The sequence below is a fragment of the Hyperoodon ampullatus genome (genome assembly GCF_949752795.1).
Source record: "Hyperoodon ampullatus genome assembly, chromosome: 5".
Classification (NCBI taxonomy): domain Eukaryota; kingdom Metazoa; phylum Chordata; class Mammalia; order Artiodactyla; family Ziphiidae; genus Hyperoodon; species Hyperoodon ampullatus.
In genome coordinates this window covers 44,480,417-44,507,398 of record NC_136918.1, presented here as the reverse complement: position 1 = coordinate 44,507,398, position 26,982 = coordinate 44,480,417, and the positions used below count along the sequence as shown (strand labels likewise).

General features: G+C 46.3%; 1 protein-coding gene across 1 annotated transcript in view; it reads right to left on the bottom strand.

The window, feature by feature from the left end:
• Positions 1 to 26,982, bottom strand: part of DGKG (diacylglycerol kinase gamma) — a gene marked incomplete at both ends in the record, with an annotated part of 149,732 nt that overhangs the window by 44,237 nt on the left and 78,513 nt on the right. Inside the window, 1 exon segment of the mRNA XM_079704505.1 lies at positions 5,356 to 5,446. Within this exon segment, the coding sequence (XP_079560631.1) occupies positions 5,356 to 5,446 (91 nt within the window).

Below are 26,982 nucleotides of genomic sequence, written 5' to 3'. Positions count from 1 at the left end.
CAGGGCTTCCCTGGTGGCACAGTGGTTGAGAGTCCGCCTGCCGATGCAGGGGACACGGGTTCGTGCCCCGGTCCGGGAAGATCCCACATGCCGCGGAGCAGCTGGGCCCGTGAGCCATGGCCGCTGAGCCTGCGCGTCCGGAGCCTGTGCTCCGCAACGGGAGAGGCCACAACAGTGAGAGGCCCGCGTAACGCAAAAAAAAAAAAAAAATATATATATATATATATATATATATATATATGTGATTCAGTGACCTTTAGTACTTTCACTCACGCTATCTTTTTGAAGTGTTAGAATAACACAGCCTTTGGGGTTGGTTCCGTTTTGTTTTAATAAAACAGTGCTGCACTGCACCTCCATGCTCATCCCCTTGTGAACTCACATACAGGAAACTCTCCAGGTCTAGGACGTGAAGAACCTGCTGGGTCATTTGGCCTACAGGTGCATTTTCAGTTCAGCATTTGCTGTCAAACTGCTCTCCAGAGTGGTTTACCACTGCTGTCTGTGCCCCAGCAGTGTCTGAGAGTTCCCATTTCTGCTTCTCCTCCCATCGTGGGGTGCGATATTCCCCATCGTGGTGTGGGAGCCTCACAGCACAGAGCAGGTAAAAGAAATGAACCAGCTCCGGCAACGTCACCACGGAGAGATCTCAAGAACTAATGGTGAGTGAAAAAGGCAAGCTGCAGAGCACAAAAGGGTTGTGGGAACTCGACTCCATCCAGAAAATGTTATTTCTTTGGTTACAAAGATACTTGAAGGGAATACAACAAAATATTGACAAACACCAATTCTCAGTGAGGGGGAAATGGGAGGGTTTGATCTAAAAAGTTCTCAAAACCTTGTTGTATTAAAAAAAACCCTCAATTAAAAGGGGGGAAGTGATGTGCAGAGATTCCCAAAATATACTGGGGAACAGATGTTTTTGAAGCAGCTTCCACATTTGGACTCACTTTTCCCCATGCAGAGGTTCATATTAGTGGAGCTGGCTAGGCTTCCCTTGTGAACAGTGTTTAAAAGTAGATACAATATCAAGGAATTTTGGAAGCTCTTATTTTTAACCAGTAAAATGAAAATTTTCCACAGCTTGTAATAAAATAAGTGCTCAAGCAGAAGCCTGCCTCTTTTGCTCCATGTAACTACAGCTCAAAACCTGTGCAAGGCTATTCTGGGCCTGGGGTGCAGGAGGTGACTCACTGTGTCCCTCCCTCACCCTTCCCCCACCCGTTTATTCAGGTAAAATCAGATTAGAATAAACATCAGAGGTGGCTTTGGAAGGGAAGGGAAGTCAGAGACTTTGAGACTAGGGCTGATGACAACCATGTGGGTGACATGCTGGCTTCTTAATTAGAGGCAACCGCAATTTATGAGCACCCATTACCCAGGAACGGCACTAACTTTCACAGCTTCCTTTGTGTGCCCGGGGAAGAAACATTTAGAGCATGCATTCACAATATATATTTTTTTGCTCTCTTTTTCATAAATGTAAAAGTCTCATGCCTGCTTTTAATGTTATCTGAAATGTTAAAATAAATAAAAGTATGTGACTACGAGCAGATCAAGCATACCTCATACCTGTGAGAATCTCTGCTCTAGAATAAAGTGCCAGTACTGCCCTGAAACTCCCGAGTTTTGGGCAAATCTAGATTTGAAGCCTGACCTGACCACTCAGAGGCTGTGGACCTCAGGTGAGCTTCTCGCTTTCTCTTAGCTTCTATCCCCATCTCTGGAAAGGTGATATGATACCTGCCACTTGGGGCTGCTTTGTAGATTCTGTGAGGCACTTAGCACCGCTGCCAATTAACTTAAAAAAATAACAAACCTGAAAACGTTAATCCGAATAATAGCCTTGGGAAGTAGGCTAACCCCTTTCTTCCCATTTTATAGATGAGAAACTGAGGCCCAGACAACACACTTCCGCTGAGGAGGGCTAATGCTTGTCCAGGCCAAGCCCCTTTCACTGAGTCCCCCCCACCCCGACCAAGTGTGTACAGGTGAACAGTAGATCTGCAGTCACCTTCTCCCCAGCCTTATAGTCTTTGACCCCAAAATAGTGTCCAGGGTGATTGCTCAAGTGGCTCCTCAAGGCCCCAGCATCCAGTTTCCTTAGCACTAGTTAAGTAAGTATTATATTAACCAGCTCTTGTATGTTCTGTCAACTGGGCTGTAAGCTTTATTTCAGAGAAGGGACCAAGTCTCCTAGGCCTCAGTAGGCCACAAGCCTCTGAGAAACAGGCTGTATTCCTTGTGAGAGACTTTCAATGGAGACCTTCCCTGCATAAGCTCATTTTAGCTTTAAGTTTCACCATCCAAGTTTTACCAGGTGACACACAGACACGAAACTAGAAATAGACTTTTCTATCTGTTCCCCTGAACCCCTTACCTTTGTGCCCTTTCTCAAGTCACTGAACCTCTCAGCCTCAGGTTCCTCACCCATAAAGTGAGGACATTGATATCTTCCCTGCATGTTCTGTGGATCAAAATAAAATGAGATGCTGTGTGGGAAAACCTTTGGTAAACTTTAAGGCAGTTTCCCTCTCTGACTCTCCTCCTGTCCAGCCTGAGCCCCCTCCTTCCTCAAATGAGCAGTAGGACTGTGCCCTCTGTTCTCTGAAAGCATTTCTCAGCAGACCTGCCCAGCTGCCTCAGCTGAGAGGGGACCAAGTGGTCTCACATTCAGTAAAGGAGGAAGAAACAGTGCGTCCATGCTGAAAAATTAGCCGTATTTCTAGCGCTTGTTAGGTCCATCTCTATTTATTGTGTTCTAAGCTAAACTCCTTCCAGGATGCCTAAAATCTCCTGTCTTACAAGTTTCCAGCAATGAAATCTTGGTCAAGTTACTTAATGTATCTGAGCCTCAGTTTCCTCATTTAACAAAATATGATAATACTTGCCTCACTGGGTTATTGTATCAAATGAGGACACATTACAGTAGGCAGTCAGAGCCTGTGATTTCTTTCCCCCTCTTCCCTTGTTGCTTTTCTCTCGCTTCTGTTTATCTTTCTAAACCTCCGTGCCTCAGCTTGCTTTCTGTGACGAGGGGATAAGAATACCTGGCCTACTTAGCTCACTGCTTGTTGTGTGACTCTGGAATAAAGGCTGTGGTAGGGCTTTGGAAACGATGACATGTAGTATAAATACCTGTGTGGGGTTATTCCCGGGATCTCTGACCTTGAACTGATGAGTGTGCTGGTCCTCCCAGGCCTGGGCTGTTGTGTGCAGTGGCCACATGTAGAAGGTCACTTAACATACCTTCTCTTACTGCTCTTCCTGAGGCCCCTGATGCTCTCACATCTACCTGTGGTGCCCTGTAGCCTCTTAACACCTGTCACTCACACGCCTCCCACTTCTGTCTCTTTCGCCTCCTCTGGATCACAAGACCCAGGACTGTCCACCCACTGCTCCCTGGATACAAAATGATGCCTGCCCCAAATCCTCTGGGCTGTCAGAAGCTGCCTGTCATATGAGCCCCCCCATCTTTAGCGTCCTGAATAAATACTAAAAAGACATTATGGGGAGCTAAGGAAAATAAGACGTGCTCCCAAAGCCCCCAACGACCCACAGTGTGAAAACCCTCGCCCCCTGCAGAGGCCACCAGCCCCCTCTGCGGTTGAAGAAGAGCCGCTGAGTATTGGACTCAGAGGGGGCCAGGGTGCTGCCGGCTGGGAGCTGGGAGGGCGGGGCCCACAGAGGCAGGGGAGCTGAGCTGCTCTATTCTGGGCACCGTTTCAAGGCCAGCTGCAGGGAGAACAAGCAGTCGCTGTGTGTCTGCAGCTGGCAGTGGTTAGGCCAGGGCTGTCCCTCACTTGGGGTGTATTTAAAGACCCCCCAGCAGATGATCATGCCAACAGCAAAAATGCACACATAGCTCCAGCCACGTTCAGTCTCCAGCCCAGCCCTCTCCTCCTTCCCTGCAGCTCCCTGGCCGTGGATTTACGTATCCATAGAGGACAGCGGGCACAGCGGCTCGTCAGCCTTTCCCCGGTGGAGGTGGTACCACCCGGGGACATGTGCCCCCCACTCCTGGGCCTCTCTGCCCTCTGACTGAGCTGGCTAAAAGTTCAGGGGATTAGCTGGGGTGGCACCTCCCACCGTGGGGTTGGTAACCTGGCAACCGCTGGGGAGAGGCAGGCAGATGAGTCGAAGAGAAGCACAGAATCTCTGGCTTTGTGTGTTGTTTGTGAAAACTCCCTGTGAGCGCAGGCTCCCTTCTGCAGGGAGTGGCAGGGCTTTCCCACACTGCTTCAGGCGAAGTTGTCCTCCCCCAAGGGACGCCCAGGCCCCCCTTGACTGCTACTGCAGGCTTAGGGACAAAGCCCATGGGCCGGGAGGAGCCCATCCCGGCCGAACTCTGACGGCCTTTCACTTATTCTTCTCAAGTGAAAAGAAGACTACAGGCCTGAATCCCATGGGAAGGGGTTGGGGGGGATGCGGGTTGGTAAACTGAGAACTATGGGCAAGGGACCCGATGGGCCTGAGGTCCCGCAGAGCAGAGACAGCAGGTGTGCAGAGAAGTTTGGGCTTTCAGGTGGCCAGAGACCAAGCAGACCTTTTCATAGACGTGACAAGACCTCACGAGAGCAGCCCAGCAGATGCGGGGTGAGAGGTGGGAAGTGGGCAGCTTATCCGCCGGGAAGGGAAGCTGACAGGCTAAGTGTCTGAGGCAGGCTGCTCCAAGTGCCTGCAGAGTGAGGAAAACACGAGTGCACCAGTGGGGTCAGCTGTGTAATTTGAGGGGCCTGGTTCAAAATGCAAATACAGGGCCCTTTGCTAAAAAATCATCAAGAATTTCAAGACAGTGTCAGAAGAGCATTAAACCAAGGGTCCTTCTGAGCGACTGTGCAGGTTGCACACCCATGAAGCCGGCCTTGGGTGCCTGTGAGTCAGCTCCTTGAAAGCAGCGGCGGGCGAGCCGGAGGATGTCTAGCTACCTCCGGCCTCAACCCCAGACCCCTCAGCCCTGTGGCCATCAGTTCCCAGACTTTTACCAGGCTTGGGACATTGCCTCTACCCTCACAGCAGCTCCTCTCCCTGCGTGGGCAGCACCTGTCTTCACCTCTCGGAAAAGGGGAAATTTCAAGGCCACAGTGGGGAGAGGGCTGAGGGCCAGAAGGGACTGTGGCCCTGAGTCCGCTGGGCCTCTAGGTCTCAGAGCCCCAGGACTCCCTGGACGGGCCGAGAAAGGCAGGCCCCGTGACTGGAGCCTCCTGGGAGTGAGGCCGTGGATGTGTTGGGAACAGGATGGATGTACAATGGACTACACTTGGGATCACCTCTTGAGGATGCTACAGGACATGTCCTGAGGGTGCGTAACAGTCCAGGAGCAGAACCAAGGTTCAGCAAGCCTTGGGAACTCACCTCCAACTCTATGTGGTCGTGGAGTTTCTTGCAGGTGGCTGCAAAGGTCTCTGAGGTGCCGAATTCAAAGTACCACAGCTTGTTCTTCATCCTGGACCATGAAGCAAAAAGATGACTCAGTGTTCTGTGTTTGAAATGGTTGTGTACAACAGCTCTGCTGTCGGTGTCCCCAGTCTTATGTTTTCAGCACTTGTTAATCGGATCAGAGATGGAAAAATTTTAACCAACCGTTCTTGCTATGAACTTAGAGAAAAACCCATTTATTTCTTAGACATCATGGCTACTCTGGGTGAACTGCCAACAGATCTGTGAACTTCCTGGTCAGAGAAGGAGAAAGGCCTGCTTTGCCTCCGTATCTGGATCAAGGGAGGAGTTCCATGAAAGTCAACCAGAGGCGGCAAGGGACAGCATGCTCTGGTCACTGTCCTTTCTACTACTAACGCAGAGGAACTTCAATAGTTGGGGTACAAAGGGACGATCAGACAGCCCTTTGAGACTTGAGGGACGTACACTCTCAGGACAGAGGGGGAACAGCCCAACATTAAACCAGCTAAAATGTGTGCTACTTTGCCTGTGCTTTGATTGGGAGAAGCAGAGTGGAGAGAATTGGACACAGATTTGCAGGCAAGGTGGAAAGAGAAGAAAAAAAGTGAGTTGTTTGCTAGCAATAGTTCCCCCCACTTCTTTCTCAACTGTGTTTGCTTAGGCTATGACAATCCTTGCTCTATTTGCTTCAAAGTAAGAGCTCACTATTTTGAACTTTAAAAATTTTCAACATTTTCCTCATTGGGGAAAAAAGAAAACACAATGGGGTTCCCACGCAGCTGGGAGCTTTGCGAAGTCAGATGGTGTGTCCCAGCACTTGGTCGTTTTGATCAGATGGTCTCACCAGGAAGTGTTTCTGAAGGTATTCCATTTCTTCCATGCCAACTGTCATCCCCTTGTCAGGGGCTGGCTAAGAGAAGGGACACTGTCCAGTTTATAAGCTGGCAGATTCTGCTGAGGAAGGATTAAAAAAATCACATTCTTTTTGGCACACTCTTCAGGAGAGAGGATGCTGCTTTGCGTGTTGCGGATCCTCCATCCTCAGATCTGTGGACTAAGAGGAAAGGAGCGTTCTTCAAAGGGAAGAAGGCTCTTATTTCTTCCTAGTATTCCTTAGGTCATACTGTTTAGAAATAACAGACAAAACTTTTCTCTCTACATTTCTCAGAGTCCACGCAGAACTTGAAGATGAGACTGTGTCCTCCCATTGCGTGAAGATTTCTAAGACCTAGTTCTAAGACCTAGCTGGGAAGATTTCTGACTCTTGGTATGCAGGAGAAGAAATGACAGATGATGAAGGAAATAAGAATAAGCAAGATTTATGGAGTTATGCTCATGAAGAAAGTTAGAAGGACTGGGTGTGCTTTAAGTAGACCAGTGCTTCTCAACCAGCGTGCTGCGGCACAGGTACGCCTGAGATACCAATCTCCTCAGCCTTCAGGGTGGCCAGGCTGGGGTCTGGGGCAGGCTGAGCACCACCCTCCCCATGCCACAGCTGGCATTCTCTTCTGTGTGACAGAAATGCCAAACAAATGCTTTTGTTTTCTATGCCTGCCATGATATGCATAGGAAACACTGCTCTGATCGCTAGTTCTCTGTATGCACAGTAATGTGAATACAAACTACCTGGGGATTTCATTGAAATGCAAATTCTGATTCAGTCATTCAGGATTTGGGCATAAGAATTCCTTGTTTTCTAATAAGCTGCTAATGCTGGTCCAGGGGTCACACTTGGAGCTGTGAGGATCTGGAGACTACATTTGTGGTTCTGAGACATTAGTATTCATAAGAATTACTTGGTGAATGTGATTAAAATTCTAGTTCCTGGGGTCCAATTTGTAGAGATTCTGTGTGATAGCTGTGGGATGGGGCCCAGGAATACGCATTTTTATGAGTGCCCAGGTGATCATTATGCAGGTGGTCAGCTGTCAGGACTTTGAGAAACATTGCTCCAGATCCCAGTGAAATGACACCCAAGGAAGAGGACAGACCGATTAACCCTGAGAGGATTCCTCAGGGAGGACAGAATGAGGGTCAGTGCCTCTCAATAGACAGTGATGGCAAAAGACCCAGTAATAGGAAAAACACAGACTGTCATAAATGTCAAGGTTGAGGATGCCTCTCCAGCAGTGACAGCACCTCTGCAGCCAGGAGACCCGCATTATGATTCCATTTTCAAATATCACTGCTGGTCTGAATCATGACTTTTGAAAGTTATTGCCAGGAGATTTAGAGTTTTAATAAAAATTTCCAGAAGCCACAAGCTATTTTTGCCCAGAAGTGGCTCTTCTGATGATCTAATAAGGTTAAGAGGTCATGGTTAGGTCAGTAGCACAGAATGACTGAGAGGATCAAACAGACTGCTCTTCCATTGCTGGTTAAGTGTCCACTGCTGGCTGTGTAACCTAAGCCTCAGTTTCCTGATCTGTAAAGTGGAGATAATAAAAAGATCCGCTTCAAGGGGTAGCTGAGAAGATTAAATGGGATGACTGCAAAGCACTTCCCATAATGCTTGCTGCATGATAAACTCACCAAGACTGTCAGCTACTTACTTATCAGTTATAATTTCAATGTCTTTTGAGTTGGCATGTTTGGATAACATAATAAGGTTAAATGACAGATCAGGTTGGGTAGCCGTAGACATTATACATTCAAATTTTTCTGGGACAGAAAAATATGTGATCATATTTGTCAGATCATGTGTCTTGACTTTTGGTTAAAAATACATGTTCCTGGGCTTCCCTGGTGGCGCAGCGGTTGACAGTCCGCCTGCCGATGCAGGGGACACGGGTTCGTGCCCGGGTCTGGGAAGATCCCACATGCCGCGGAGCGGCTGGGCCCGTGAGCCATGGCCGCTGGGCCTGTGCGTCCGGAGCCTGTGCTCCGCAACGGGAGAGGCCACAGCAGTGAGAGGCCCTCGTACTGCAAAAAAAAAAAAAAAAAAAAAAAAAAATCCATGTTCCCGACATGTCTAAATCTAATAGATTTTTTTCCAGAGTCACAGACCACACCCTAATCCTTGGTTAATTATCTTGACTGGTCACGTGATTGTCCAAAGACGTGATGTTGATTGCAAATATGCTTTTGAGAAAGTGCACGTTTGGTGTGAGACAAAGTAGTTATCGATTCAAGAAATATTCGTTGAGCCAGGACTAGATAGGGTGTCCTAGGTGCAATGAAGAACAAAACACAGCACTCCACGGGCCAGACACCTGGGAAGGGCAGCCAAGGAAACGGATCATAGGGTCGTGTGCTAAGCACTGGGACCACCTAGGAGGAGGGACGTCCAGTTCTTAGTGGGACCACCACTCATCCTAGGTGGATGATGAGTTCCGAAGGATGTGGAAAGGAATAAGGAAGGTGGAGGAAGAACATTCTAGGCAGAGGAAAAAGCCCAAGCAATGGCACGGGGTAAGAGAGAGCACAGACCTGCTAGAGGGGATCTGGAACTCAAGGAGGGGTGGATTGGCCAGATAAGCCTGGAAGGGCAGATAGGAGCAAGATTATAAAGGCTGGGATGCCATGTTTAGGTGTTTGAGTTTTATCTTCAAGTCTATAATGTGTCATGGACCATCCTTAATTGGGGGTGGTGACAGGGGGTGGCAGTAGTGACTGAACAGACTTGTGCTTTTTGAAGATCACTCTGTCCCAAGTCTGGAGAGTGGACTGCAAGGGGTGGGTACAGACTGGAGGCCTGGAGAATGGTTTTTAGGTGGTGTAGAAACTCAGGAGAAACCCAGGAGAGAATTGGGAAGGACCTGAACAAAGGTAGTGATAGTAGAGCTCAGGAGAAGAGAAGGGATTCACAAGCTAAAATATAGGAGGTGGAATTGACAGGGCTGGTTTGTTGTAAGGAGTGAGTAAGAAACAACAGTCAAAGTGACACCCAAGTTTTTGTCTTAGATGGCTGATTGATGGCAGGTGTTGTTCACTGAGATAGTGGCACAGGAGATCAATTCTCCAGTGGCAGTCCTCTTTGTAACTGAAGGACAGCACTTTTGTGTTGTGGCTCAGCTGTCCATCTATCCATCCATCCACCCACCCACACATTCATTCATCCATCCATTCACCCATCCATACATCATCTATTGAGCCATACTATGGAACAGGCACTGCATAAAGGCCTGGAGATAAGTGATGAGTAAGACAGGCAAGATCTCTGCCTCATAGAGTTTACATACTTTTAATAGCTTCCCCAAGATGCTAACCTCTGCCCCACAGGGAACTATGTGTTCAAAATCTGACAGCATTTGGTACTTCTCTGGCGGTCCAGTGGTTAAGACTCTGCGCTCCCAATGCAGGGGGCATGGGTTCGATCCCTGGTCGGGGAGCTAAGATCCCCGCATGTCGCATGGCGCAGCCAAAAAAAAAAAAACAAAGACAAAATCTGACAGCTTTTATTTCTCCTCTTTTAACTCGGGCACATTTTAGTTAGAAGTAAATACATTCTATTCCTATGGTTCTTTGGTTTTGCACTCTGCTAAACATTTCACGTATACTATCACTTTCGATTCCCTGAAGAGCCCTATGAAGTAGGTACTATTACTACAAGTCAGGGAAGACTTGGGGAAGAAGTAAGTTGCCTAAGGTTGCAAAGCAAATAAGTGCGGAGGGGGCACCCAACCCTGACTGTCGGACCCCAGAGCCTGTGCTTTGCTCCCCTGCCACAGTATCTTCTCATGCTTTTGCATGTTGTGTGGTGTGGTGTTGTGTGTTCCTATTACACTGCCTAGGCTGCCTTGGTTATCCTTCACGAGGCTGTGAAATGGATGCAGGTGTGGGCCTGGGGTGTTAGTGGCTGCATCGTGCACTAGGAAATGCTGTCTGATGAAGAGTGTGTGTCGCGCCCCGCCCCCCTCCCCCAGGTCCCAGTGGCCAGGGAGGTTCTAGAGGAGTTTCGATTGGATTTGTCACAGGAACCTCCTGGTCTTGAATCTACACAGTCTCAGAAAGTCAGGGAGACCAGAATTGATCCCTAGAAAAGCCAGATGCTCCCAGGACACCCTGCACCTTTCATTCTCTCTGCTCACCCAGAAATGAGGCCGAGGCAGTGCCCTTGCACCATCTCCTACACAGAGTGAAACAGGGAAAGCTGGGAGACAAACGTAAATTGTTCCTTGGGTACCTCCAACTTCAGCTTCAACGCCGGCCAATTTTGGCCACTCGTAACAAGAGAGGGTAGTGTGGCCTAATGCAAAGACCCCACGATGGAATCCAGGAGTCCTGCCTTAAAATTCTAACTCTGCTCTTTATGGGTTGTATAACTTTGAGTTTTTTTTTTTTTTACTTTTCTGAGCCTCCTTACTCATAAAATGGGTAAATACCTAACTCACAGAATGTTCTAAATACTGAATGAGACATGTAAAATCATCTAGAACAGCTCTTGGTCTATAGGCCCTAATCCCCTATACACATTAAAAGTTTGTTGATTGAATGTCATCGATGGCCTGTCAATAATCAAAGTACTATCTTCCTCATGAAGGTCACATATCTTGTTTCCCAGAAAAGTTGCTGCTAGCCTTATATTAGATAACATAGAGGGGGATTACTTTGGGTGCCTCTGTCCTGCCCACCAAAATGGTTGAAAGTACAAAGGCTGGGGCCATGGGGGTAAGGGCAGAAGAAGGAAGAGACTCCTCTTGGGATAAAGGTTGATCAGGTGGAGACGGCCCCCAGGACCCTGCATGACTGAGGCCCACTAATGGTGGGCCCTCAGCTGGAGGTTGCCTTCAGGCCAAGTGACACAGAGAAGACAAGACAGACCCTCTCTTTGTATATGTTGGGAGGTTGTCACCAAGGACTTCACTAGCAGGTCTATGTGAGGCCGGGTTCCCTAAAGGTTTCTCATATACTCTGAAAACAGGAAGGAAGGCAAGCTCCCAGCCTACTGTCATTGCGTACCGAGACACCAGGGAGCAGTAATCTGGATTCTTTGGTTCTGTCTACACTGGCAGAGCAGATTTGTATAGCATATAATCAACGGGTTATTTGTTGATCTGGAAGTAGAGAAAGCCTCTCATCAGGGAGGCTTTGGGCTTTTGGTTTTGCACTCTGATAAATATTTTACATATATTATCTCTTTCCATTCTTGGAAGAATCCTATGAGTAGGTACTCTTGATACAAATAAGAAATTCACAGGTTGAAGCAAATTCACGTCTGCCTCACCTTCTCTTTTCCCTTTCCCCTTTTCCCTCTACCAGCACCAGCACCTTTCCAAAGCCTTTGGTAAAAGCCAACAGGCATGTGATACCCTATAATTTGACAAAGCCCCCATTCTTCCTGCTAAGTAGACAGCCTGACTGCCAGCGTTCCTCTTGTCTTTTTTTTTTTTTTTTTTCTGCGGTACGCGGGCCTCTCACTGTTGTGGCCTCTCCCGTTGTGGAGCACAGGCTCCGGATGCACAGGCTCAGCAGCCATGGCTCACGGGCCCAGCCGCTCCGCGGCATGTGGGATCTTCCCAGACCGGGGCACGAACCCGTGTCCCCTGCATCAGCAGGCGGACTGTCAACCACTGCGCCACCAGGGAAGCCCACCTCTTGTCTTTTGAAGATGTCTCCCCCGCCACTTTACCCTTAGCCCTTGCTGGAGGTTTGCTGCTGCTGCATGGGGCACTGGTTTTTGTCTGTTTCCTTTTCAGTTGTACAGGAACATGGCATTTGGAATCCGTGAGGCTAGGGTTTGTGCCTCGCTCTGCCACTTCCTGGTTAGACAAGTTACTTCAGTTCTTTGACCCTTCATTTCTTCTTCTACAAAATGGGAATATTATTTTCTACCCAGCAGAGTTGTGAAGCTCACGTGGCAAATGCAAAGCACCAAGCAGGTGTTTAACACATGGGAAGTGCTCCCTCACTGTTCTATCTTGTTGCTAGGAGACACACTCACTGGGAGACTCGTTCCCCAAAGGCTGCAGGGGTAGGGACAGGAGCAGTGTGCGGGTCTATCCCAGGCAGCCAATATTTTTTGAAGAAAATAAAACTAACAATGTTTTAATGACTTCTGGACTGCTTTTTCTGCGTCCCTCTTCCTGAGTTTTTTTTGGCCCACCATTTCTTTCCTTCTCATAATCACCTTTCAGCTGAAGATGACTAATCCTTAACCAGTTGTCCTGAGGCTGGTTTCCAGGTCCACGAAACTCCTAGGTTCACTGTCAGGCTCTAAACTACCCCGGTGAACCTGTTCTTGAGGCAGAAGCCCCTTGTCTGGGCTCCAAGGGACTCTCAGTCACATGGAGGAGCGGCAAACAGCAGCAGTGACACCATGGGTTGATTCTATTTCTGGGCTTTCTTAATTTCCCCCTGCTTTCTAAGAAAATAATATTGATTATTAGTTGAATCTTTTCATTTGAGAGATGAGGGGAAAATGAGACGAATTAAAAATGTTCTTTTATATTTGTCAGCAATTTAGGGCTGGATTCAGTCACCATCCTGACAGCCTATGAATAGCCTGTCTTCAAGGATGTCCACAAGAAAAACCAAGCTAGCTGCTGGGCATTTTCACCAGCAAAGGCAATGAGCTTCTGGTGGCCCTTTTCTGATAATCTAGGAAGTTTTAAGGGCAGGAGACTTTTGAAGTCATCAAAACATGAAAACATTTCTTTGGACGTAGAAGGCTACAAAGAAGACACTAGAGCTATTTCTAGAAATAGGAGCCCTTGAAGTGAAGGTATTCCTCTTTGTGGTCTGGACTTTGATAATCAGGTTCCCTGAGTGGGTCGTGACTCGAACAGTCAGTTAGACCTCTCTCAGCCCAGTGAAGCAGACGCTGCCCACATGATCGTGCTCTGTGTTGTGTTGAGGGAGCCGAATGATATGGGGGCCATGCTGGGCCAGTGGGCAGGAGACTCCCCTCCAGGCCCAGTTCTCATACACACTAGAATGTGATACCACAAGAGTTACTCGGGGACTCCCAGACTCAGTTTCCTCATCCTACAATGAAGGGCTCGGAACGATGGATTTCTGAGGTTTCTCCAAGCTCCGTGAACAACTTGAGATAACAGGATACAGGGCAGGGTCAGAGGGCCCACGTGCACCACAACCAGTGCCGTGTAGAAGTGTGGGCCCAAGTATTGCCAGGGCTGCCATTTTTTACAGAGATGTCAGAAATGTGTTTTTATGTAAAATCTCCTGATTATTAAAGTTGGCAACCAGTTCAACTCTTTAAAAGAACACTGTATAGGCCAAAAACCACACATCCAGGGAGAACTATGCCTAGCCAACAGGCTACTCCAGTACACTAGATATACATTTTCAAAAGGTTCATCTCAACTAAAAAACAAAAACAAATGATCTCACTTAATACCATGAGTTTGCTGGGTTACTGGTGGTGGTATTGCTATGACTACTAAAGATAGTAGACTGGTGCCAGGTTATTAAGGAAAATAGTGATCTAGCACAACCAGACAAGTATGATAGCAACACAGGAAGGGCAAATGCAACTTGAGCTGAATGACGACTGTTAGTAATAATACCGAGACTACTTTATCTGTTAACATTTTACATTATTTGAATCCCAAGTGCTTTTGAACGTTTAGTAATTGTGTTAACTAAAGTTTAGATCAAAGGTTTCGGGCTTCCCTGGTGGCGCAGTGGTTGAGAGTCTGCCTGCCGATGCAGGGGACACGGGTTCGTGCCCCGGTCCGGGAAGATCCCACATGCCGCGGAGCGGCTGGGCCCGTGAGCCATGGCCGCTGAGCCTGCGCGTCCAGAGCCCGTGCCCCGCAACGGGAGAGGCCACAATAGTGAGAGGCCCGCATACCATAAAAACAAACAAATAAACAAACAAATAAAAAACAAAACAAAGGTTTCAAAAAGAAAAATAAAAGCCAAGGTAGGTAGGCTTAGTTCTAAGGCCAGGATGTCCAGTCCTATAAGGGACCAGTGACTGTCACCTCACAGGTGCTGCAGAGGCCACCTGTGTTACCTGCACACCCAGATGCCCTGGCTCATCAGAGAGCTTGTCACCGCACCAAATCCACCCTGCATGCTGTCCCCTGCTCTCACTGTTCACTGGAATGGCACTTGGTGACCTGCAGGCACAGAGCTGTGGATGGCAGGGGCTCTTCCAAGAGGAGGTGGTGACCCCTTTGGTACAAGGGAAAGTGAGCCCCCAGCAGTCAGGAAGCAGGCTTTATAAATAGCTGTTTCTGTTCTCTGAGTGTGACTCTTGTGCCCGCTGTTCCTGCCAACAGATTTGTCTTGGCTCAGCTCAAGGGGCGAGGTATTCCCTGGCTTTTTTCCATACTAGGGACAAGACTGGTGTTCATGGCGCTCAGAAAAGTCTAGGGTGGTGAATGGACGGGAGGACTGGAGACCAGAGTCCAGGAGGGGGTGGGCAGAGGTATGGGGAACAGGAAAGAGGGGAGAGCTCAAGAAGGGTCTAAAGAAAATGAAAAGACCAAGAAAGGAGGGAGAAACCCACCTAGCATGTATTTTATAGTATATAGATCGAATCCTCTTAATAACCTATGAAGACACTTCTGAAGTCATTTTTATGTGTGAAAAGTTACCTGCAAAATCACAGATGACAGAGTGTTTGCACTTAAGGGAACTTTGGGGTCCAGGGATTCCCAGCCAGGAGATGACAGGTTCCAAGGAATATTCCAAAGTATGGAAGAAGTCCATGAGTTGCTGTCAACATTTTGTAATATGTAATAGTACTTGGGCATTTACTCATAACAAAGACTGCACAGACTAACTAGTGGGTTAAAGTGTTTTGTGATGTCAAATGGAACAAAATCAATTACGTCAGTTACTCTTGGCAACCAGAGGAACTGATTGAATGGCAAATGGATATTGTTGATTCATAAAGATGGAAAATGAATGATTACTGAGAACAGCTTTATGGCTGACAGAAATCTTATGCAGTATGGCACCCATGGTGGGGGCCTGGTGGTGAAGAATAAATAAAAATAGTGCACTAGTGGATAGTATCTGGGCGCATGCGGAACCGTCACTCCATACCAGCTCCGGATGGTGCTTCCTTTCTAAACCGTAGCAGCCTTCCCAGGGTACAGATGAGGAAACTGAGGCCAGTCCTTGAGGATGCAGTGGCTGGAATTCGAACCCCAGCTCCCAGCTTCCCATCCTTATCCCTTACGTTTCCACTCCCCCCGCCCCTCCTCTGGCTATGCCCCAAAGGCATCTGAGAGAAGTGGAAAGGTCAGCCAAAGCCACAAGAGCTGGTGACTGCAAAGCCGCGGGCCATTCTCATGCCTGCCTGTGGGCTGGCTTTGATCACATCTACTGCTCAGGCCACGGGAAGGCCACAAGCTCCAGCTCGAGGTTGGCCGGCTCGTTGCTCAGGACCCCGCGGTGCTTTTCCCCACAGAGTGTGCAGTCTGGGTCTCTCTATTGGTCTCTAGTCTCCACTCTTGCCCCAAAGGAACAAAGGGCCAAACCCACTGGCCTCATCCAGAGCAGTCTCTCTACCCCTTCAAGGGTAATTCTAAGCTGCAGAGAATCTGCTCCCTCTGAGCGGTGACCCTTCCCTTGCACACAAGACAGTTTGTTTCCGTGGACTAGGGACAAAGTCTCCTTTGGTCGGTGCTCCCGAATTCTGCCCAGCACCCGACAGTATCTCCTGCTAAGGGCAGGACTCCAGCACGAAGCCAGCCAAAGTCTGAAACCTGATCCTCCCCCAGTGCAGCACCCGGGGACACACGTGTGTGCAGGCACACACCCAGGCCCAAACAGGGAGGCTTCTCTCAGGCTCTCCATCCACGGGTACCGAGCACACTCACGGCCTCTGATGCTCTGAGGCCCCGGGGTCTCTCCGAAGCCCAACTTGAGAACCGCCACAGTGATGGGAATACCGCCACAGTGATGGGAATGCCACCACATGGTCCTGCCACTTTGGGGGCGACCCTCAGGAGAGACAGCTGGTGAGGCAGCTAGGGTTTTCCTCTCCTGAGGGCCTGAGTGTCTAGTGTGTCTTGCAGTCAGTATCCGTCCTTGCCAAGAGAAAACAGCTACCTTCCCCCATCCAAAAACGTAAAAATAAAAATAAAATAAAAATCTCACCGAGTTTGGCTGTTTTTAGCAATCCTTTCTCCCTTTGAAGATTTATTTGTGGAATGAAAATCCCCTTCAGGCCTATTTGGCTGAGGCTACGGGGCTCTGAATAAGCTCGATCGCACAGTTCTCAGACAGCAAACTCGAATACGGGGACCAAAAGCTATCCTGCTCCCGGAGGGAAAGGGGCAGAGGCAGATGGGTGTGGGGTCTCTAAGGTTCTGGAACGACTGCTTAGCTGTTGTACAGCTTTTTGATTCCGAGCTACGTTTTGCCAGCACGCACACATCCATCAGCCCAGGAAGCTGGTATCCGAAGGCAGGAGGGGACGGTTAGGGCCGAGTGGGGAGGATGGCTGATTAGAACATAGCCCTGAACACCTGGAGAAGGTATAGGCTGAGGAAGCCCTCAGAAGCTCTTGCTGAGGAAGGCCACTTCCTGGGTCCTGACCAACCAAGGTTAGAAACTGAGGAACTGTCTGGGGGAGCAGGAGGCAAGCCCCCAAAGCAGGTCCACACCCTCACCCTACCGTAATTCACCTACCAGCATTCCCAGGGAGGCCCCGAGACAGACGGCAGAGCTTCCCCTCCCTCTCCATGCCCTCCACTCCAGCTCACCCCCAGCTGTTGGGAATCCCTCAGTCCCCACTTATCCAGTGTCTTATTTTGTGCTGGACCTGCACTAGCTGCTTTAGGAACCAAAGGGTCCCCTCACGTGGTCCTCATACCTGTCTTCTGTGGTGGGTGCTATGTGGTTATTTTGCAGGTGCGTCTGAAGCTGCTGCTTCTTGGCAAATGCGCAGCTGGCCTCGAGTGGTATCGTGGTGTCTGAGGGGTGCTGGCTGAATATCTCTCCCTCCCACGACCGGCCTTTCTGAGCTTGAGGCGCTGCCCCACTTGTGATAGGTCAGGTTACAAAAGTTCCATGCTTAAGCCAGTTGTTTGTCACTCGGAGCACACTTTCCCATAGAAACAATGTTATGTTGAGATTGGGTTCTCAGAGTAACTACCAAAGGCAATTAGCCTGTTAGGTATCCAATGTCTAGTTTTGGAGACAGCTTGGTAGAGCTGAAAAAGCCCTGGTTAGAAGCCAGAAAGGCCTGGGTTCCAGCCCCAGGTCAGTCACTTACTTGCTATGTGGCCTTGGGCAACTCATTTAGTCTCTTTTCCTTAGTTTCTTCATCTTTGAATTGGGATGATATTCCCTACCTTGCAGGGGTTGTTGGGAATATTAGTTGAGAATATATACATGGGTCCTCTGACATATACTCAAATAATGAAGCAACAGAACTCCACTGCCACGTATAAAACTGGCTTTGTGGCCTCATGGATTCTGAGTCCCAACGTGAAATACAAATGGCATGTCTTTCCTGCTGAATTTGGATTGGAGAATATTTGCTTTCCTCAACTTCCTGGAAAAGAAACATGGGGACTCTTCCACCCTAAAATCCCTGGTGGCCACCCTGAAGTCTGGGCTGGAGTTCTGATTAGACTGGGACTGGAGGTGCCAGAGGGAAGTAAGAAGCAGAAGGGGTAGGAAGGGGAGGAAAGGGCACGACTGAAGTATGCATCGTATTTCTTCCTTTGGCTTTCATAAAACTGCATGATGATCTGGTTACTTTCTCCAAAGTTTCCTGTGCCTTCCACACCATGAGCCAGTTGGATGCTTCCTGGTCAGAATTAAATACAGAGTAAGGCAGTTCCCTCCTTGCTCCCTCTACCTTTTAAATCATGAAATTGTTAGCAAGGCAAGTCAACAATTCATTTGATGGGGCAGATACCTGAATAAATACCCTCTTCCCATCTTTATTCCATCTTCTTCCTGTGCTGCTTTGAAAAAATCTTAAATAGGAAAGCATCAGCCAGAGCCTCCCTCTGCCTGAGAAGACTGCAGTATACACCGCCAGCAAAATCCTTTCGTTTTTGCCCTTTTGAAAATCTCATCCGTATGCTCTCGGCTTTGCTTCCACTCTGACGTTTGTGACTTCTTCTACTTATGTACACACTCCTAACGCCTATTTCAGTGACTGTGATCATGTGAACTTGTCACCCTGACCTAGCATGGCATTCTGAACCCAGGCCTTTCTGTGTGTTCTACCCACCACATCTCTGCTGTCTCGGAGGTTATGCTTGTCTCTCCTGTTCACTTTGCCCCCTCACTGTGCAGTTGGCAAACGTGTCCCCACTGTGGATGTGACCCCACTGCCAGTCCCTCAGAGAACTGCTTAGCACCCCCTTTGCCAGGCCTCTTATTTCTAGCTCACACCTGCTGCCCCTCTGTGGGTTGTGATTTTAGAGTTTCATTTGAGCATTCTACTTTATCCCCTTTAAATCTCATTTTAAAGCTCTCCTGTTTGGTCTTCAAGTCTCCGGCCAAAAATATTTTTCTTGGTTTATGTGACAAGCTCCCAATTCCTTGCCAAGGGGCCTGTCATTCCAGCATCCAAATCCATGGTCCAGAGGAATAGGCGTTCTCAGCTCAGTTACAGAGCAGCTCGTGTTCCCCATACACGCATGCCTGTTTCTTCTAAAATCTTGACTAATGGCTGAGGAAGAGACTAGAGCATCACCTCTGCCCCATGTCCCTTAGTTTCCTACCCAAGATACCAGTCACCAGATATACTAACCAGGATTCCTCTGGATGAGTGACTTGTTCCCACAGCCATGGCCAGAAGGGAGAAATAGTCTATGGGTTATTTGAGCATGTTTACTCCTTTTTGTCTTTAATGCAGGGGTTTTCACCAATGTGAATTCAGCAAAATATTGGTCTCACAAGATGCTCTGGGGTATGGGGATTCTGTGGTCAACTAAATTTGGGAGACTAAATAATTTATCCTGCTTTTTCATGGTCTCAATACGTTAGAATCTACATATACTAAAGGCTCTACATTATCATACAGAAAAGAAATAGATTTAACTTTGAATTTTCCCATGATTGAGCTCCCGTCTTCCTGTGCCTCTCCTTTTAACATCCCATGGAATGCACTTTAACCAATGCCAACTGCTTGAAGAAGACAACCTGATAGTGACTCCCATAGGCGCTCATCAAACCTCATGATGATCCTGTTAGCTGTTCTACTTTCCCTTCTCCAGAAGGTCCAAATCTATCTCCTTTGGGTACAATCTCATACTTTAATTTTTTTTCTCCCCAAAAGGGATTGGGCCTTCCCTCTTTATTTCTATGTTATATCTACTTATTAATCAGACTCTGATTCTGCTTTATGTTCTCTTTGACCTTCTGAGTGCCTTTTCTTTCTGGATCATTTCTTTTAGGATATCTAAGAACCCTTCATCAATGCAAAGACACTGACCTCTTAGGTTTCCTCAAGCCTATTCATTCTCTCCTTCGGTAGGAGACCAGTTTACATTTGCGACACCAATAATTTGTGACCACGGTGGAGCAAAAAACAAAAAAACAAAAAAAAACACACCGTAATTGGCCCCCATCATATCCCTAAGTTTATATTTGCTGGGCATCAGTGTGACAACTTGGAGGCCTACAGATCTTATGAGGCTTGGAAAGGTGTTTGACTTGCACAGTGGTTTTTAAAATTGGAAGATATTTTACATAAACACCTGGAGCCCAGCTTCTCTTGAGAAATCAGATCTGTTAACACTGGGTTGCTTTCCAACCTGGCAACAATTGACCAGAGCTGAGTACTGGCTGTTCTCATTACACAGGGTATACGCTCTCCACTTTGCCAGAGTTACCACCACTCCTTAAAGCCTTATATCCTCCCACTTCCCTCATTTACATTAACTGCCTGTCTCTGCTGACACTTGGATTTGTGACCCCTCATACAGACCTCTGTAGTTTCCTCCTGGGAATCTTCCTAAAAGCTGCCTCAAAAGTGTCTCTCCCACTTCCTTCCCAATCTGATCCTTTCCATCTGTGCTCTGGTACCCTTGGTTATGAGTCCTAATATGTGTCTGGTTTGAAGGTCTGACCAACTGCAGGACAGTAAGAGTTGAAGTTGTTGGTATTTGTAAAGATCATGTGCACAGAAATGAAATATCAACCCAAGCTCACCTTTTCGGGGGAAAATCTTTTTCAGTTGTTCTATGTTTATAAATCAGGTACAACCTGGTAAGTTATCAACTATTCAGCAATCATGGAACACCAAGTAATGAACTTGTCCTTTAACTACTGCAGAAGTAGCTTAAGTTCATGTTTACCTTGCCCCTGAATTTCCCACTTTGCACACATGGATGGCTATTATGAATGTTAACATTATACTATCAAGTCTTGATAATTAAGGGACAAGTGATCCAGTCCCCAAATCTCTTCTTCTTTTCTAACCCATTGACTTACTGTTGGTCATTTAATTTTTCTGTAGTACACTCATCTCCAGCTGGGTGGGGAACACGATTATAAGTACAAATCATGAACCAGGCCATCGGCTCAAGCTGGAGGGCATCCTGTTGTATTATCCTCACCTCCAACCCTGCACGTGTTTGCAGAAACCCTGATTATAAGCAGCCTCCACCCCTCTCCCTACCCAAGTTCAGGGACGAGGTGGGATGGAAGACAAAAGGGAGAACCTGACTAACTAGAATGCTCTGTGTTGACGGCTCCAATAAAAGTTTCACGGAGACTAACAGTTTGGGGTTTTAATTTATCCATGACATTCCTACCACCTCTTGCCCTATGGTAACCCAAAGCTGGAGATTACAGACACACTTTCAGCTCACTGAGTTCAAAGGCAAGGTAGGGTACTTGGCTTGATTGGCACTTTGGAATGCTCTCCAAAACGGTCCACTTTCAAGATTAAAGGGACTCTTCATTCAACAGAATAGAAAACATCTTGTTACTAGATAGTGAGGAATTTCAACCTAAGTGTAGGTTCAATAAACATGAATATTCAGCAATTATGTTAAGTCCCTGATACTTTGGCAACTTGAGGGTATAAGAACACTCTTGGAACGAGGAGAGCCCCTCATTCATTGAAGAGCTTTAGAAGATCGGGAAAAGGCTTTCTTAGTAAAATGTGAAGTGGTAAGGCAAAAAAAACCCCAAAAAACAAATAAACCCCCCCACCACCACCACTCCTACAATCTTCAAAGTAGAGATCTGTAATCTTCAAAGTAGAGCTCTGTAGACCTCTCTCAGAGTGATGTTTGTAGAAGGGATGCTTATACTGGGAAGGGGGTTAAAACCTAAAATCCAGTCCAGAGCTAAGATTCTATATGTTGTTATTATAGGTAAGAATCACAACACTATGCATTTAAATGAGAGATTCTGCCGTGTACTCACATATATACTGCTGCATGTTCTCCTGACAAATTCCTGTATAACAAATAGCATCATACCAGCACTTGAAACATTTCAAATCCATTTATTTATCTACTCTAGTTCTCATAAGCATCTTGTGAGATCATTGTAATTTCCATTTACACGCCAGAAAATTAAGAATCAGAGAAGTGACTAACTCGTGAGGGATTAGCATCTACATTTCACATAAGAGTGACACAGCCTGAGATATGGAGTTGTAAAGCCATTTGCTCAGGGTTTCTTGAGAGATAATTCACTTATTTCACTAAAGAGAGTTACTGAGTTTCCTAATAAGTATAGCAAGAAGATGAATTCAGAATTTCCTTTGGCCAAATAATGAATGCAGTAAAATTTTCTTTAGCAGATGTTGATTTAAATGAGGAATTAATCACTTGAATCTTTCTTGAGAGTATCTATTACTCTTCCAAACTCCTTTTAATAAAACATGTGCAAGTATGAAGAGTTTAAGGAAAATATATTGGAATGAATATGCTAATCACATCAGCTCTAAATATAAAGATGGACTCTGTATCACAGAAATGACCCTATACAAAAGGACAGTAATTCTCCAACGTTTTAATTAGTAAAGTACAATAGAGGGTGAATAAGATCTGATATTCTTTTCTCTGGAGCTAAAAACAAACAAACAAAAAAACACATTCTGCCAAGTTTAAAAGCCACCTAAGTCAACTTCTGCTTGAGAGAATCTGAAATTGTGGTGGCAGAAAAGAGAGAACGATTTACAGATTTTTTTTCAAAATGGATTTCTACTTCCACAAGCAAACAGCATGCATCAAGGTTCAGAGTTTGTATGAAAGTTGGTTGGTTTCCATAGTTTTTCTGGCCCTGATATGTACTAACTCCCCCAGGTTAGCAGAGCTGGTTCCCCTTATTTCTATCCTCTTCTTTCGGTTTCCCCCTGGGGTCACCTCTCCTCTTCTCTCCCTGGGTCTCTGTCTGATTTAACAGCCTGCACTATCCTAACCCTTCAGCAAGGCTCAGTATATAAAGGTCCCTGTGTTTCAGGAACCCTGACATTTTGGCTCTGGAAATACTTGGAAGAATAATTTATTCCTTCATTGATATTTTCAACATTGATATTTTCAAAAAGCATTTGCTGACTCGCTACCTCACCATCTACCTGCTCACCTACAGGATAAAGTGCAAACTCCTGTGCAGAGCACCGAGACCCTGCTGTAGCTGCCTTCCACCTCACCTCAGAGCCACTCTCCTTTCCTCTTGTGTTCCTGTCTTCTCACACTTCTGCCCTTGGCCCAGCCTGCTTCCCTCCTCCTAGCACACACCCAGTTCCTGTCCTCGTGAATTCCCATTCTCTCTCAAGCTCACGCTCAAATGTAACCTCCTTTCCGTAGTCTCATCCCACTTTCTCAGTTAGGGGCTCCCACTCATTATTCATGTCCCCTTGTTAAAACAAAGCTCACCATATTATATGGTTTTTCCATCCTTTTTGAGGGTTTGAGGGAGGGTTGGTATTGGGAATTAAGTTGTGTTCCCCAAGAAGATCTGTTGAAGTCCTAACCCCCAGTGCCTCAGCATGTGACCTTATTTGGAAATAGGGTCTTTGCGGATGTCATCAAGTTAAGAGGAGGCCATACTGGATTAGAGTGGGCCAAATCCAATGACTGATGCCCTTATAAGGGGAAGGAAATTTGGATAGAGAGACACAGAAACACAGAGGGAGAAAGCCATGTGAAGACAGAGGCAGAGGTTGGAGTGATGCAGCTACAAGTCAAGGAATGCCAAGAATTGCTGGCAACCACCAGAAGCAAGCAAAGAGGCATGGAACAGATTCTCCCTCAGAGCCTGGGAAGGAACCAACCCTGCCGACATCTTGATTTCAGACTTCTAGCCTCCAGAACCGTGAGAGAGAAATTTCTGTTGTTTTAAGCTACCCAGTTAGTGGTAATTTGTCACGGCAACCTTAGGAAACTAATACAGTTGCTAAGAGCCTCTATATATGCTCATCTTCCCAACTAGGCCCACGGACTTTGGCAAGTAGGGCCTGTGGTAATCCATCTTTCCTCTTGGCCCCAGCATCATGCTAACAGAATAGATGCTCAATACATTCTGGCAGAATGAGGGCATGTGCCAGCACCACCCTTCTGGTTTTAAGTCAGTGGATCCCCAAAGGGTTCAGACCCTGCTCTGAGTGAGCAAGCTTGTGAACGAGGTAGAGAGAGTTTGGTGCCAAAATGGTGACTTATAGAAGACAGAGAGGAAAAATCAAAGTAGGAAAAAATGTGTCAAAAACCTTGTAGATGGATTCTAAGAAAAAGCAGAGGCCAGGGCTGGGAGTGGGCAGGGAACGACTCTTCAGAATATTCTAGAGTGCATTTTGAAACAAGTGCTAGGTGATGCTGCGGTCCCAGAAGGACATGTTATCCTAGACTGAGAAATTAAGGGCACGTGGGGGGAAGGCGGGAATAACGGAGCAAGCAAACAGTAAGACTGGCCCGGTGTTTGGGCCCTGAAGGCAAAGCAGGTGCATTTAAATTCTATAAAATGGGATGTGGGTTGTGGCAGCAGGTTCTCATGGGGCAGAAACAGGACAAAAGCCACAAGCAGCTCCAGGTAGGGTGGGCCTGAGAGGGAAGAGCATCAGGATGGGCCAGGGGGCTGCTGAGGACAGGCTGAGGAGCAGTCATCTTGGGGCCCAAGTGGGAACTGAGGAATAAAGCGGGTGAGAGGTCTCTCGGGGACCCCTGGTCATTGGTGGGGTGGGAAGCAGGGGCTCCCATTTGGTAGCACAGTGACTCACTCCTGGGCTCAGAGAAGATGATGTGTTTGTCAGCCCAGATGAATGAGGCTGTCTTCTGTTTTTAGAAATCTTTGCAAGACATTCCACAATACTTCTCTCAATAACTCATTTTAGTCTTTAATATGTCTCCAAGCCAGGAGAGTCTTCCTCCCATTCCAAACGGCAATTCCTCACTTTAGAAGTACATTCTTCCCCTTGCATTCTTTCTTGAGCCGAGAGGAAGAGTAAGGAGGTGTGGTCACTATTTCCTGTTGTGAATCCTTCACACCCTTGAGGCCCGTTCCCAACACATTCTCTGCTTCTCCTCTCCAGGAAAAATGATTTTTTTAAAAAGTTTTCTCATGGGCCTTGTTAACTGCCTCTGCGGCTCTTCTCTTGTCTCTTTCCTGAGTGAGTCTTTGGTCATGGGGCACCAAACTGGGCATTCACGGAGGCAGGAAGTGTAGTGGGACGAGTGGAAGCTGTGGAGTCAGACAGACTAGGTTTGAATAGCCACTCCCCTAATTAGTTGTACGTTCTCGAGCAAGTTGTATAATCTCTCTGAGCCTCAATATTCTCATCTTTAAAATGGAACAATAATATTTATGTGCTCCTTGGAGAGTTGTACCAGTTAAAAATAATACACATAAAACTCTTGAAAGCATTCAATAAATGATGGGCATCCTATTGTTAGTATGGGTTGGAGCAATGCTGATTATATTGGGCTTATCACCTTCGTGAGCACTTCAATACAGCCTGATAGTCATGCATACTTAAAAAACTACACCACTGCACAGTCCAGATGGCAATTCTTGCTACCTCTGATGGTCACATAAAACACAAACTGGTCTTTTTCAGATATAGCAAAACTATGTACAGGACCAGGAACTGTGCTAAGAGAATTATATTTTTTTATTTGCTCTCCACAAAAGTAGAACTGCATAACATATCAAGTAGTTATTTCATTTGCAAAGGGACTTGAGTAATACCATCTTTAAAACTCTCATATTAACTGAACAAAATCACTGGAATTTTTTTAATTGGAAAAGACAATAAAACTCCCACTGCAGATAAACTCACTTCAATCAGCTCCTTTATATCATTTTTCTTTTATAACCTGTAAGTGCTATTCGGTTAATAATGTTTTAACCCAGTGTATACCATGTGATCTTAAGTAAATAAAATTGTGCAGCAAAGTGCTGAAGGAAAATACATTAGAATGCTAATAATGTTTATGTTTTGGGGGGAGTACAATAGGATTTATTTTTCTACAACAAGCCTTTATTTGAATAAGGAAAATTTGTTTAAAAAATAGTACATAAAACTTTATAAGGACATATTATCATAATTATTTTAAAATATGTATATCAAGTAAACTGCTGGAATGCACAAAAATGGCAATATTATGTTTTTGAGTGATGGGAATATGAGTGATTGTTTTTTCCTTTAACTTTTCTGAACTTTACAAATTATTTATAATGATTTTGAAATATACTATGATATCATACTATATATTATTAAATTATATAATGAAACCTGTACTGTTATTTTATTGAAGATACTCTGTCAAGATAAATGAAAAAAATGCCATGTTTTTTTGATGACTCCTACCCTATGACCAATAGATATTTACCTGTCCCTCTTAGAGAATTTCCAAATCTCAGAGCTTTAAGGGCTTTTCTGAGTCATTTAACATGACTATTATCTATGTGGGTTCTGTCTTTATAATAATAAGAATGTTAATAATAATAATAGCTGGCATTGATGTGCCAAACCTCTGTAACAAGCATTTTAAATGCACTGTTTCATTGGATCTTCAAAATAATTCTACGAGGTAAGGCACTTGTGGTAGGCGGAATAATATCCTGAAGATGGCCATGTTCTAACCCCTGGAACCTGTGAATATGAATATGTTATGTTACGTGGCAAAGGGCAATTGAGGTTGCAGTTGGAATTTAAACGGGCAGTTAGCTGACCTTGAGGGGTGAGATTATCCTGGGTTATCCGAGTGAATCCAATGTAATCACAAGAATCCTTTAAGGGGAAGAGGGAGGCAGAAGAGAGACTGTCAGAGGGATGTAATATGAGAAAGACTTCACTGGCCATTGCTGGCTTTAAAGATGGAAGGTGGCTACAAGCCAAGGAACGTGGTCAGTCTCTAGATGCAGGAAAAGGCAAGGCAATTTATTCTCCCCTAGAGCCTCCAGAAAGGAATGCTACCCTGATGTGACCTTGATTTTAGCCCAGTGAGACCTATTTCAGACTTCTGCCCTCCAAAACTGTGATGTAATAAATGTGTGTTGTTTTAAACCACTAGTTTGTGGTAATCTGTTACAGCAGTCGTAGGAAACTAATATAGTATTATATTCCAATTTTACAGGTGAGCAGACTGAAGTTTAGAAGAGTAACTTGGTCAAGATCACATACAAGTGGTTAGTGCAACTCCAGAATTTGAATCCAGGTTGTCTGATGACAGAACCTGCCCTCCTGGGCACTTGGCTCCACTGGAGCTCCAAAATGATTGTCCAGCGCCTGCTTGGGCA